At 35.7% G+C, this 14,468-nt stretch overlaps 1 protein-coding gene across 9 annotated transcripts in view; it reads right to left on the bottom strand.

Annotated features, from left to right (window-relative positions):
• The window catches only part of LOC113500407 (sorbin and SH3 domain-containing protein 1-like), a 147,252-nt gene that overhangs the window by 21,858 nt on the left and 110,926 nt on the right, over positions 1–14,468 (bottom strand). For 6 of the 9 annotated variants that reach the window (XM_026881160.1, XM_026881164.1, XM_026881162.1 and 3 more), the window contains 12 exons: positions 12,214–12,443; positions 9,647–9,809; positions 6,702–6,797; positions 5,516–5,667; positions 4,983–5,049; positions 4,344–4,379; positions 3,460–3,688; positions 2,942–3,056; positions 2,583–2,615; positions 1,740–1,805; positions 678–772; positions 235–404 (listed from right to left, as the gene is read on the bottom strand). In XM_026881160.1, the coding sequence (XP_026736961.1) occupies positions 235–404; positions 678–772; positions 1,740–1,805; positions 2,583–2,615; positions 2,942–3,056; positions 3,460–3,688; positions 4,344–4,379; positions 4,983–5,049; positions 5,516–5,667; positions 6,702–6,797; positions 9,647–9,809; positions 12,214–12,443 (1,452 nt within the window). Of the gene's footprint in view, positions 1–234; positions 405–677; positions 773–1,739; positions 1,806–2,582; positions 2,616–2,941; positions 3,057–3,459; positions 3,689–4,343; positions 4,380–4,982; positions 5,050–5,515; positions 5,668–6,701; positions 6,798–9,646; positions 9,810–12,213; positions 12,444–14,468 lie in introns of those variants that run through there. The other 3 variants (XM_026881158.1, XM_026881159.1, XR_003401197.1) reach the window with 3 other exon arrangements.

Below are 14,468 nucleotides of genomic sequence, written 5' to 3'. Positions count from 1 at the left end.
AGATTTCAAAAGAAAATTCATATTCATTTTGTCTACAAGATGAAACAAACACACGTATTCGATGTTTTTTTAACTTTCTGTCGGACTAATTAGCTTATTCTGGTCAAATTCCCAATTAACCAGCCAAGGCAACAGCTTTCCAAAAACCGAGGAACAAGGGTTAAATCATATTCATATCATCTTGAGTATTACATTAGGTTAGCTTAACCTACCCCTAGTATAAAGATATCTGACCTTGCCGCGGTGGTGCTGGTGAGCGGAACCCTCGGAGCGGTGGCTCCCCACCAGCCTGCAAGTCACGGTACGCCGCCCTCCGCTCTGCGGGAGACAGGGGCGCCTCCGTGTCTTCACGACGTCTGAACACCAAGGTAGAGTCGGACTCGTAACCCGATTCTTTTAAGGCTCTACGGAGATAATAATTGATTCTGAGTAATTACGAGCACAGTTATTCACTCTAGTATCAAAAGACGACCACTGCTATCAGAAATTTACTTTTAAGTCTAATAAGTGATATCATTTTGAGAAAAGAAATTGTATTTCAGCATTTAACGTCAACTTTCTATGACTGAAAATGTTAATACGTGGATTTGCACAATTTCTTAGGCTTATTAGCAGTTGGGTACGTCCTAACTGTATAATTTTGTTGGCAAATTTGATTAGTAAAAAGCAACAATTACCTTGCCATATTCGATTTCGATAGGATTGTAGATGTTAAATCTTTTTTATCTTTCGGCGAAGACTGTGGCAGAGATGTTGTGCTTGATATATTTTGCTGCAAGAAATATTGAGTAATTAATCCTAGAACATTTGTTACATAGTTAAAAATATATCTCACGTATTAGTGAGGTTGTTTCCATGCTATCACAAGTACAGTACATAAAGACATGCTGATATACACAACACATATAACATTTAATTTTAAATTTACATAAATTAATATAATTCTAAATAATTAAACAAGTTTTAATCCTTCTCAATTACATCGTTAAGGCGAAAAAAATACAATCGCCCGTATTGCACTTTACGGAAAAATCCGGAATGAGGGTTTTTTTTTAATTGATTATCTGAAGTATTTTTAAAAATAAACGATAGAAGAACCACACTCATGCAAAGAAAAAAAACAATGATCCACGATAATGAATGAAAAATACAATAAATAATGTACATAGAACACTAACCCCTTTCATAAAATATTAATATATCAAGATGAAGAAATATAGAAAAGGAATTACGAACGGATAACTAGTTTGACAGGCGCTCATTTTAAGCAATAAAATTATACTCAGGTAAATTGAGTAGTTTCTGCAACAATTCTTATTTTTCTCTACAATTTATATGTTCGTAGGTACATAAAAGCTCAATATCAAATGTGGAGTTTTCTTTAAATAAAAAGATTGTCTCCCTACAACTTTGCAAAGAGAATGCTACATTTTTTCCTTATTCAGTGTTAGTCAGTCAATTCAGTGATTTTGCTTAGACTTGATTGAGTGAATAAGTACAGAACATCATATACAAAGTTCTCTATGAGTTTAGCTTCGAACCGTTTTTTACGCTAATACCACCAATTACAACGTTTTTTAAATAAACATACTGAACAAGCAAAGAACACTAGTACAAACAAAAAAAGGTACAGCTAGAATACAGAAGACGAAATATAAAAATACTTGAGTAAAAAAAACATGCTAAACACGGAAGGGTCACAGCAGGCGAACAATCGAACATTCATGTTAAGGCCTTACACTCTTCTGTATCGCGCGAGCTAGCAATGTGGTGTACGGGGGGAGGGGAGAGTTGTCGTCTAGCCACTGTTAGTGCCACCACCCAGACAAAATGTAAAACATACGTTAGTCCATCAAACTCAGCAGTTAGCGGCTTCTGGAAGGCTGATCGCTCTAAAGGGGGGCTATTCTGGCAAATATTTCGTTTTATTGGGGGTCTATCATCAACGCTTAAAGACTTGCGTTTGTTGAAACGGGATGCCGCTCTACATTGTGTAGTGCGCTGTCTCGTTATCACAACTGCAGTTAATCTCCTTAAAGAAGTGGTGGTATGACCCATGATCTTGATCGTCATTTGTTTTCTACAGATTTACGAACAAGCATAGTGCTATGTATGAGATTTGATAAAGGATTTTCAAATTTACATGTCGATCAGCGTTCGAGAAACCGTCTATTAAAATCGTTAAGAGCCATAGAGACAGCAGTTGACGGATATTTACAATTTTTTATCATGATTTTCTAGCCAAGCAATAAATCTTGTATTCTAATTTAAGATTCTTTGTAAACAAGGCGATGCAAGTTTAAGATATCCAGTGATTTTAGTTCTAATGCAATGAGTATACGACTGAAAAATGACACCATTAATTATGAAACAATTTATTTTTGGTTTGCAATAAAATTTATAATATCAGTGGTTTTCTGTGGGGTAGTCGACTAAAGCCATCGGATATCAAAAAATTGCCAGCCGTAGTACAAAGGGTCTTACAAAATTTTGGGCTCAATAATTTTAGTAACATTTTCTTTGTAAAGGACAACATTATTTGTTAAAACAAATACACACAATATAATAGGAAAATATCGTACCCCGTCAAAAATGTCCATGACCTCGTCCCACCACTAGAAAAGAAAAAAAAAACATGTTTTCTGTCTATATGATTTCAGCCAGGTTAGTTTCTATGATTATGATAAACCTTTTCAAGTATGTACTGGAAATGTTCTAAATTCATTTATTTTTATTTTTAACAGATTTCTGACAAATCTAGTACATATCAGTCTAGTCAATTTTAATATCTAAAATCTATATCCATTGACTATACTAATGAAAAAACCATGTAATAAAATGATGGGATATTAATTATGAGACCACTGCGCTTTAATAATGACGGAATATTGAACCCTTGTATGGTGATGATGATGATTAGTTTAATGTGATTAGTGTGAACCTGTTTGGCTTCCTTGTCAACGACAGATGATTTCCCTGGCACGTAGTTCTCTATTCTTCCTGGTTGGTTCTTGTATACTTCTTGGCTGGCTCTGGCTGATGCTAAGGTGCTATATCTAGAAAAAGATGAATGTCTATTTATTGTACGTACTTACTGTATTCTAAAAACAGTCTTCTTTTAAGTATCTGGCGAACCCAGCGAAGCGCACGGGCACTACCTACCTTTTCTCGAAGCGCTTCGTCGTTTTTTTGAACCCTCATAATACTATATTCTGAATAAAACTTTTTCTATGTAATCAAGATCTACAACTAAAAGCAAATTGTTCCAAATTCAAAAATGACAGCATAACTGCCTTTAAGAAGTATCTATTCAGATTCAGAAAAAAATCATTCTACATAATCCTTCATCCATTGAAAAAATCTTCAAACACATAAAAGACAACATTAAAATAATACATTTGTCTCAGAAACAATCTCAGGAACACTTTTATCAAAGAATCGTTAAGGTAAAATACTAACTTATTAGTATTAGGCATATAAGGTGAAGGCGCGTCACTAAACCTCCTTTCTTCTTGCACAGAGGCCGTTCTTCTTCTAGGCCCAGTAGTGACGTCACTGTCGTACGCGTCGCTCCAAGTGCTGGCCCCCAGCCTACTTAGACCCCCCTCTGGCTCACTGAGGTAACCAGACCGGGGGTCAAAGTAAGCGTACTGGGATTTGTTGCTTGATACCCGTTCTGGAGGTTGGCCTATGGGAAGGTAAGATAAAGTTAAACAGAGAACGGGATATGGAATTTGATAGTGTGAATATATTTTCCGAATATTTTTTTTGTTAAGAAATATACATGAAATTATTTACACTCTTTAATTTTAATATTTTCCACTCTAGATAATTCTGCACATTGTAAGGGATTGATATTATGATACTTTTAAATAAATTTTGTACAAAATAATTGGTGTAATTTTAAATTGTAAGTATTAATGGAACTTCGTATGTGTGGTTTGTAATTTTTAAATAATTGTTAATTTATTATAATGTTTCTAAAGCTCGTAATTTTTGTAGGGCAATGACTATCAGTTATAAATAGTGCTAATTTATTGTGTAAGGCGTTATTATTATCTCACAGCGTAATTTAATTTGTTAATATCATGAAGCTTCCAAGCTATAAATAATGGTGTTAGAATTATCAATGTCTTTTTATTTTAATGAATCATTTTGTATACAACTTATTGCTATGACGTCACAAATGAAGGTCAGGCGATTTCCTTAGTACTTATGCATCGACGTATTTACAAAGGCATATGTAAAAAAGCGTTAAACATCACAAAATGTAAATGCGAAATGGAGAAGCAATCACCGATGAAACAAAAAACAATTTTGGAAATAAAAACGCTAATAATCACCTCTACGACTTTTGTACCGAATAGTCACATAATCGTCTGAAAAAGAAAAATATAATTTGGGGATTAATATATAATACTAAGCGATTTTTTCCTCAAGATACTAATTTTTATCTTATTGCTGCTCTTGAAGCAGGACTATTTGTTACAGTTGTGAAAGTAGAACAACGAAACAATCCGCATATTATGTCTATTCTCAATTTGTTTAAGTACTAAAATAAAGTTAAACAATCTTGGTGTGTCTAAAAAGTCAGTTTAAAAATAAAACTTGACTAAAAACAAATGTAAAGCAACAATAAAGATTACCAATCAAATATAAAGCTGAAATATACCAGTCGATTATTTATTTAATATGTTTCTATACAAAGACACATCAACTTTTTAAAGTGATACTTCCTTTTCGGCGTTAGAGTAAGAAATATCTTCACGTGTCACTTACACAAATGTAACATAGTTGTCTGTCTGTAGAGCGCAAAAAGAGGTAGTGTCAGCCCCAGGACCTTTTTAATCCCGTAACTAATCAGATTTCCAGTTTCCATCTGGCATCATAATCGTTTAGTATTATACATCTACAAGGCATTGTAAAACACCCAAAAATAAATTAAATATTACTAAACGATGTGTTTGTTTGTAAGTACTTACTGTCATATTTGTTTTTGTGGATGGTGTCGTACATCTTTTTGTACCACCTAGATGGGTCTTTGACCTCCTGAAAAACAAAACAAACTATATTTAAACATACACATATTTAAATCGCAGTAAAGGATTAGAAAGCACCAGCTCTTTAAGTATCATTTATTATTTCAGTAGTGGGAGAGAGATGCCGATATATCGTGTAGTGTAACCGGGTAGTGCCTAAAACGCGAAAGCTAAAAATATGCCTGTAGTGGAAACTACAGGATTATTTTTAGCTTTCTTTTCTAATTATTTTAATGAAACTTCTTAAAGAAATCTCTATAGCAAGAACATCTTATTCAAAGACTGATGAGTCAAGTTAAACTTTTATGAGCTGCACCTGGAAGGGGTATTAACTAACGCGGGTACATCCAAAGCAGTTATTTTGTGAGAGTCACTATAAAATTATCTTATTTTCTTCGATTTTTTAAATTCAGCCTCATGGGATTGATTAACGAAATTATTAGATGTAAAACGTTGGAAGATCAATGCATACTTACAGATCTAAGTGCGACCGGCATGCCGTCTTTGGTGATGGGTCCGATTCCTTCCACTTTCCTCTGGGCATCCGCCATCTTACGGACACCTCCGCGTTCGTAATCGCTTCTGTCGGCCTCTCCCTCGCTCGCGTATTCTTTTCGTAGCGCATGCACTGGAAATACAAAACAAAACATCGTTTTAACATCGTGAAAAGTGATTAAAGATGTTAATCAGAGTAAAGGCAAGTTTTGATAAAACATTGTCTATGAATTTTCAGATGCTACTGGTTAAACATTTTTAAATGGGTTAATTTCCCGCAACTCTTTAAGGAGGATCTCTTATGATAACCAACGGATACGGTACAAAACGGTCCAGATAATTGATTGACCGTCTCCGGTCGTCAACGAAACCATTAAAAGAATGAACTAGATAAGAAATAGAAAAAACATAGCAAGAACATTAAGGCAACCATCTCATTATTTGACAAATTGAGGGCCTCCTTTTACGAAGCAGGTAAGACGGATTGGACATTTGTAATGTATGTTTTTCCCCAAAAAATATCAACAATTTTAAATATGAATGAATTGTCATTGGAGTTAAGGTCACCATACAAAGAAGGTCATTATCATGATTAAACGTAGTAGGTATTAAAATTTTATGTTATGTGTGTAAAGTGGAAGGCTATTTGAAGGTTATGTTAAATATTTGTTTTTGCCTCAACGGGTTATTAAGATACCGTTTGAGATTTGGCACGATGACGTATATTGCGGGATAGAGTTGTTTGAATGAAATTAATATCAATATTTTGATGAGTATCATGATAGTGGCTCGCAATAATATTGATAACGAAAAATTTATTTTACTTCTTAAAGAAAGCGACCAAAAAATGACATAAAAGCGAGCTAACTACCAGTCGCACTCGTCACACGGAAAGTTCCAAGGACTATCAGGGAAAAAAAAACTAATTGAAAAAAAGGTCTCCAATCTCCACTGTCTGTCTAGCTATCTCAGTTCAGCTTGGCTTCAGACGGACGGACCAACGCAAGATGGGCAAACAGCAGAGCTATAGTATAAGATTTCCTTATTTTCAAAATGAAACCCTAATAAATTGACTTGATGGTTCTCGATATCCGATAACATTCATGTTTTCTTACTTTTTCTCTTAACTTACTTCTCAGAAAAAAGGTTATATTCGGTGTATCATACCTGGATCGCCTCTCGGTGGTGAGGGTCGGTCGCGCGGCAGCCGGGCCGCGTCCTTCTCCTGCTGGATGTAACCGGAGCTGCGGAGGATCTGGCCTTCTGAAAACACAACGGTATAATGTTAAAAATACTGGACTCTGCTAGATTTGTTAACTTTATGAAATATATTATATTATCTGGAAATGCTTAAGCGTTTTGTTTGCCTGGTTAGTGGATTGTACTGAGGGTTAAGTCAAAGATAGGGTAAATAAAACTATGTTTCTGAATATAATCCATCACATTGAAGGATTCTACTAAATCTTTCTTATTCTCGCAACGATTGACTTTATCGATTGAATGTTTAGAAGAAGAAATAATCATGAGATAGCCTGGACACGACAGATATTGAGACAGACGACAGACGACAGATAGACAGCAATCAGCAGAATCTTAGTAATAGCATTTCGTTTTTATCTTTTCGTACACCACCAAAGACCTAACCCCCTAAAATCTCATTTCTTTACTGTAACTTCTTTTAAAAAACAAACGTACTTATAAGTATCAGAATTAGTAATCGCCAGCATCACAACAAAATCTACAAATAAGCAATATTTTTTGTCAAATAATTCATTGTTATATTTGCAGGTCCCAACTAAGTTGTCATCTCGACTTGTATTAAACTTTATGACGTGACCCGACCCTCGTCACATAGTGTTACACTTGACATATCTCTTTCGAACTCATACATTGAACAGGTATAAATATGAGGGGTATGTCATAAATATTGGAGGTGGATCACACATGGCGATGCGGTTTTATCTGACTGGTGACGAGCACTATTTATCTATCACTATTTTTGTATTTTTTAATAAACTTTTTTAGTCCAGCTTCTAAATAACAATAGATTGAAGGAACAATAGTTAAATTAATTGTCTAAATTTCGCTAATTTCTCCTTAAAAATATTCATATTCATGAGCACGTCCAAAATAAAAACAGAAAGGGGGAATTATAGCTTTTTCGTTTTAAATTAGGGGTGGCGAGTATGCGTAAGCCATTTAATGAAAGTTTGGTCGCAATTAGCTCCCATTTACACGGTGTGCTGTTGGAATAAATTATAAACTCTATGGGAGTTAATCCCCGTACCATGTTCTAGCTAATAAAGTACATTTGTAATGTAGTTTGGTACAGGGGCCACTATTTGAATATTATATAACTATCCATCATGGTTTATCTAAACGTTCCACAGAATACAACAATGATTTTATATAAGGCTTTTACCCGATATAACTTCGTAGCAATTTAAGTACACATTAGCTAAGCGGCACCAAAATCCCAGTTACCTATTCAAGGCGTATTGTTACATTTGTGGAAATTGGCTATAGAATCACTTTTATCGGAATATTTCGTTCGTATTTTTATTTTATCTACGTAATCTAATTCCAAGAAGAAAACCAATATCGTAAAAGTTTGGTATCTGATATCCCCTGAATCGTGATTCCCAGACCTTTTGGGATTCTAACTGTCCGTAACGATTGTCAAAGGCAGGTATTCTATTGACGATTGGCCCGAAACGACTAGACAGCTACGCCAAAGAGCTTGACACCGTGTGATTCCTGAAATGCAAGCGCTTGTTGCAATTTTCGCATTGAACTAACATTTTGCGAGCGGTGCCAGAAACCTAAAACTGTAGGCTTTCAAATAGTATTTAGGTGGTAAATAACTTTAATATTAACGAAACATGAATAAAAGCAAATTTCTCTCATTTGAATTATGAACATCATTCAGACCTTAATCTAATTGACATCAGTAAATATTCAAATTAAATCATTTTACTTCAACAAATACGGCAACAATTGCTTAAGAAAACTCCAGCATCTGCAGTCGTCTGACTCCGCGATAATAACGCTAAACCCCTATAAAACCAATTACATTAAGCCAGAAACTGCCATCCAAATATGCTTTAATTTCTCCCGTTAAAATATTCGTGAGCTTAAGATGGATTAATTATAGTCTTAAGGCGCTTACATCACTAGCTAAGAGTTGGCATAACAGAGAACGCGAACTTTTGGGTATAAACGAGCAGTATAATTTGGGGCGGTCGACATAAGGGCCCTTGGTTCTCGACGATTCATTAATACACAGCTAAATTCATTTTGGTTACTCAAACTCTGAATAGTTCAAAAGCAATGCAATAACATATAATTTAATGTGAGTAGGTACGTGGTAAGCCTCAGATAATTAATTTGAAGAACTTAAATGTCTTCCAAGAAATAGAGCAAAAAATTTGGCTTGGTTTTCGTCGTAGAAATTATGGATTGAGATCTATAATCTCAAATTTCAAATAATTTGAATGAAAGTAGAAAACGTATTTTTATCTTGTTTCATACTTAATTTAATCATGATTTCTTTTCGACAGATGATCCTTGCAACTAAATCGATCCCAGAAAGTTTCCGTTGAAGCAGATCAGCGGGCGCGGAATGATAATAAGTTAACCCTATAAGGAGTCTTCAACTAAATTGGTTTCTCGGAGAGTCAGTACTGCCGATAGGACTTCAGCAAACTTACTGATAAAACCCGAACAGCAAAATTTAGTTACATTTCAATATCTTTTTTCAAGTTTATATGAGTTAATATTAGATAGTAGAGCTAATATTGTAATAAGTATACTTACCTATTTCTTTGTTGGTCTAATCTTACTTAGAGATAAATTTGTAATTAAGATAAAATGTTCTGTCTTATATCCTGCTCGGCTATGTGGTCAAATTGAACGGAAAAAATATATAGAATTACTAGATGACCCAGCAAACGTTGTTATGTTATATAGAAAAAAGGGTATGGCAAAAAAAAAACAGATGCCCGATTCTCAGACCCACGGAATAAGCACACTAAATATCATGAGAATCGGTCTAGCCGAACCTTAGAATCTAGTCTTCTGTTTTTCAGCATTTACTAACTAAAGATCCTTACCTCGTGCTTTCTGCAGTAACGTGACGGTGGGGTTCTGTGCCTTAGGCAGGCGGCTGGCGTTGTTGCCTCCAAGAGTGCTGAGGCCGGTCACCGGCGCGCTGTGCGACGTCCTTAGGCGACCCTCGCTCTCTGATCCGCTGGTGCAACCGTTCTGTTCTGAGTTCTATGGATTCAATGAAAAAATGAGAATAGATTAGGAATTATAAAAGATATTTGAATTTTCCTGCCATTTATCAGATCGGTCAAATACGAAGATTTGTCCAAAAGTTACGTTGACCTCTCACATATGCAAAACACAAGGAAAACTCGATACACATTTACCTGCGCACAAAGTTATTAAAAAATTTATAAGACGACTCGTTGGCTTTCAACATTCTCAAGGGATACCAAACTTTTGGGCTTTGATGTTGTTTTCTTTTTGAGATGTACTGCAAAAATTAAACTTCTTAAATAAAAACCTTGGTCGTGTTGACTCGAATTCAATTACATCTGACTTCCACCTCAGCGGTTGTAACTTGTAAGTGCTTACACAAATTAACGTTTTACGATTCCGTAATAAAATAGCAGGAAATATTAGCCTTTTCTCTAATGAAACTTGTTTAAATTACGGCAGGGGTATGAATATTTAATATGTGCTTTGTGGGTTTTCGGCGAGGAATTCAAGGCGAATTGGCTTTTCTCGAAGGATTTGTAGATGAAGAAAGTGATTTCGCCAATAAAATGTAACCACCAGACACATGTTGAAATTGTTATTGTGTTCCCTAAAATTAAAAAAAAAACAGTCAGGTATATTTTTATCTAGGGAATATTTCCTTCGGAAGTAGTTTTATATTTATTTATTTAAGAACTTGGATAAAATGTGTCGACAGAGTGAATTGGTGTCTATTACACATGGGATACATTAAAAACTTTGTCAGTTCAAGTACAGTTAAACGAACACATCCAAGGCAATGTATGAAAATGAAAGATCTAACAAAACATGGCGTATAGTGTGTGGCGTGAATGATTCCTATTGACCGTACATAGTGAGGGACCCCAAATTAAGCATGTACAAGTTAATATATTGAATGTTATCCGTCACTGAGTAATTCCGGTGACGATTTGATTGGTGGGATTGGGATTGGGTGGGAACGGAGTATTTGTGAGGCCTAATATGCTTGTACGAAGGGTTTGTGTATTTGTGCAAATTTATACAGTTGTGGTGTTTTTGGACCACAACTATATAAATTTGGCAACTTATACGTTTCAAATTACGTAAATTTTGAGAAACTGCGTGAAAATCTTTGTCATATTATAATTGTGTTTCTTTTCCAAAGGAATAGCAAATAACGTATAAAGACTATATTCAACTACAAAGTGCAATGTTCTTTTTTCCATTCTAAGATATTTGACCGTTATCTTTGTTGTGATAAAATGTAATATTACATTTACATGCTCAGAGATATTGTTTCAAGTCTCCCTTTCCCCTGATACCTTATAGTTATACAGAGTACATTAAAAACAACGGGAAGTGGACATAAAGCTCTATTTATTATTCAAAGAATACTGTTGTTTGACAAAAGCTTAAAGCGCTTCACTCTACATTATTACGATTCTCAGAAAAGAGCATAACCGAATAAGTTCGCTTGCTTTTAACGAATGTTTGTTTTAGACGTGAAAGTGTCTCTACGGTCCCTTTGAATTTGTTTGGGTCTTAAAAATAATCATGTTTTTGCTTAAAAAATAGATAGAATAGAATAGAATAGAATAGAATAGAATAATTTATTGTTTCACAGTTACAATTCTTCATACATTCATCAACAGTGGTCCCCAAACTAAGCTGAAGCTTGTATCTTGGGGGCCTGAGTGTTGGAGGTTCTTAAAATAGTTTCTTATTTGGTAGAGCAAGATTATATCATAAAAACAGTAAATAAAAATTTAAACAATAAGAACTTATAAATCAGATAATAAAAAAACAAGATCACTTATTTGACTAAACTTAGAATAATGAGAGAATAAACAAATATTTACGATTAAGTGTGTGGATGTGTTTGTATGTGTGTAGATTGTGTGTGTTTGTGCAGTATGTGTGAGCGTGTGTATGTGTAAGTATCAGTGAGAAAAATCAGGGGAGTAAATCTTCCGTGTCTGCGTATGATAGTGAATGAAGCCATTTTCGAACAGTTTTCTTATATTGGTTTGCTGTGAGGTCTTTAGTGCTAAAGTGTTTGTTAACTTTATTGTAAACGTGGAAGTGTGAGTATGCAGGGGATCGCCTTGCCAGAAGACTTCTGTATTCTGGAAGGGGAAAATAGAGGGTTCGCTTTGAGATTACCTTTTGGTAGTCTGGTCTGTTCTTACGAATGTTATGAGCCTTGTGTCATGTGGATATAAATAGGTTAAGGTAAAGTTTGTGAAGAGGGTGCATTTAGATGAACAATAAAATCTAACTTTTTAATCATTAATTACCTCTTTCCTTCAGCATTCTCTCCTTTAACCTACTTTTGTCTCTTCTTTACATCAATATTTAGGTATTTGTTCCGCTCTTTCTCCGTAAAACATCACTCAACAACAGAATAATATCATACCGCAAATTTACGGCGGGCGGGTGGCGTCTCCTCGAAGTGCACCGGCCTGAAGGTTTTGCGCGGCGTTTGGGGCGAAGCGCCCGCGCTGCCCGGAGTCCACACGGGGGGCGGCGGCGGCGGGGGTGGAGCACCCGGGCTGCGGGGTGAACCACCCGGCACTGAGAGCGGCGCGCCTGGGCTGCGGGGCGAACCACCCGGCACTGAGAGCGGCGCGCCCGGCCTCCAAATAGCTGTAACGTACAAAATAATATTACTTATTATATACCAGGCCCCTTCAGGCATTAGGTAAACGTTGGAAATCTTGATTATAACTGGAATCATCAATCGTTTTCATCAATGCTCGTATAAAAATGCCACTATAGTGGGACTACAGGCCTTTACTGGCAAATAGTGACGCTAAATGAGGCTTCTATCCTATGAAATTTAACTAACTCTATCTTGTTCATTTCCATAGTAAATTATGTCTCTCTAATTCAACAAAACTGAATGAATTGAATAGAGGGAAAACAGAAATTGCATTGAGATTTGACACGTGCACCGTGTTTATTTTCCTAGCAAATGTTTCATCGTTAAAATTATTTACAACGAATACGTAAATGAGTAATTTGATCCACGTGTAGTAAGATGACAAAACAATATTATGAATAAAATGGGGCAAGGACAATGTTTTATGGTGTGACATAACTTTTAATTGTGGGTAGCACGTCACTTCGGGTTTCAAATAACTGTCGTGATGACAGCAACGTAAAATTAAGAAATAAGAACTTAATGTTTGTAATAAGTATTTTGAGACACAATTTGGTAAATTCAGGAATATATATTTAGAACCATAAGTAATTACTGTTTCAGTGTCATTAATGTCTCAGTTCTCTGAGCTAGTCGAGTAGAAATTATGTTTATTAACAATAATCAAAATCTGAATAACTATTTGAAGTAACATGGAATATTAGATTTTATTCGCGGGGCCTCGTGAGAAGCTGTCAAGTATCGCGCCAAAAAGTAAGTAATTTAAGCTGTAATGAATTTCATGAAAATCGGTTGAGCAGTTTAGAGGTTTCGTCAAAACAATACGCATTCGCATCTTTTTAGTCATAATAATACTAAATACAATCTACAGTAATCTACACTACATTTAAATGTAAATTTTATTAACCGCTTCTCTTACTTACGTTAAAATAGCGCTATGGAAATAATCTTTCAGTTTGTTTCAGATGATTTACGATGCAATTCGACAAGGTTGCACTCGCCGTTGTTCTAAATTAGGCATGAGTCAATTTTCGCCGAGCCATGAAGCCAAAGACTTATTGTTTGATACCTAGCTCTTGTATTGCATGAATGACCTTAATTTTTAAATGCATGTGGGCAGGTGCAGTTTGGCTTTTATTACCTAGATTAAAATAATACCTACTTTAGTTGAGTTTGTTTGACCATTTCATAGACATTTTTCTGTGTATACATTGGAAGTATATTAGCTGTATTAGAAAATCACACTAACTTGTCCTACGCGGGGATCAAGCCCGAACACGTCGCGCACTGTGGGCTTGGCGTGGTAACCTCAATCACTCGGCTATACGTGCTATCAAAATATTTGGTTTTTTTTCTAAAGTTTTACCAACCTCGCTAGGCAATTTTTTTTTAATTAGGAATGTTATGGAAAGTTTTCACACGAGTGACAGAGGTAAACTCTAGCGGAAGGCTTGTGTATGTTGTTTTCAATAAACTAATTTAAGCGAAAGATGTAATCGGAGAAGTGGAAGACTGCCAGTACTAATAATCTAATAACAGGGACGTTGTAACAAATATTAATATAGATCCAAGACCACCTTTGTGGCCATCATAAACTAGAACTCATAAAACATTATGGCGCATGCCGCCTCGCCCAGCACTGCCAAGGTCTGCGGCGAATATGTCACACTCTGAAGACGACCAACCAACCCAGGTCTAACAAAGCGGGTACCTCCGAAGGCCACATGATATACCTATTCCATTCAATTTGGACGTTTTCACACAGAGAGCTGCATTTTACGATCTTGCAATAAATCTCGGTGAGGCGTAGAATCGACGTATGTTTACTCGGTCGTTTTGTACAAATTGGGTTAGTGGTACCGCGCCCTGCTGTCGACGTAATCGCTTAGCCGGCCGGGATTGTGATGTGATCACGCCCGAACTCCAATCTTCACATATTTACCTTCACTTACACACTGATACGAGTACACACGTTTGCTAATCAAAATTGAAATTGTTACGGACGCCGC

The sequence above is a fragment of the Trichoplusia ni genome, chromosome 14 (genome assembly GCF_003590095.1).
Source record: "Trichoplusia ni isolate ovarian cell line Hi5 chromosome 14, tn1, whole genome shotgun sequence".
NCBI classification, from domain to species: domain Eukaryota; kingdom Metazoa; phylum Arthropoda; class Insecta; order Lepidoptera; family Noctuidae; genus Trichoplusia; species Trichoplusia ni.
The sequence above is the reverse complement of the archived record's forward strand: the minus strand, read 5'-3'. Positions and strand labels throughout refer to the sequence as shown.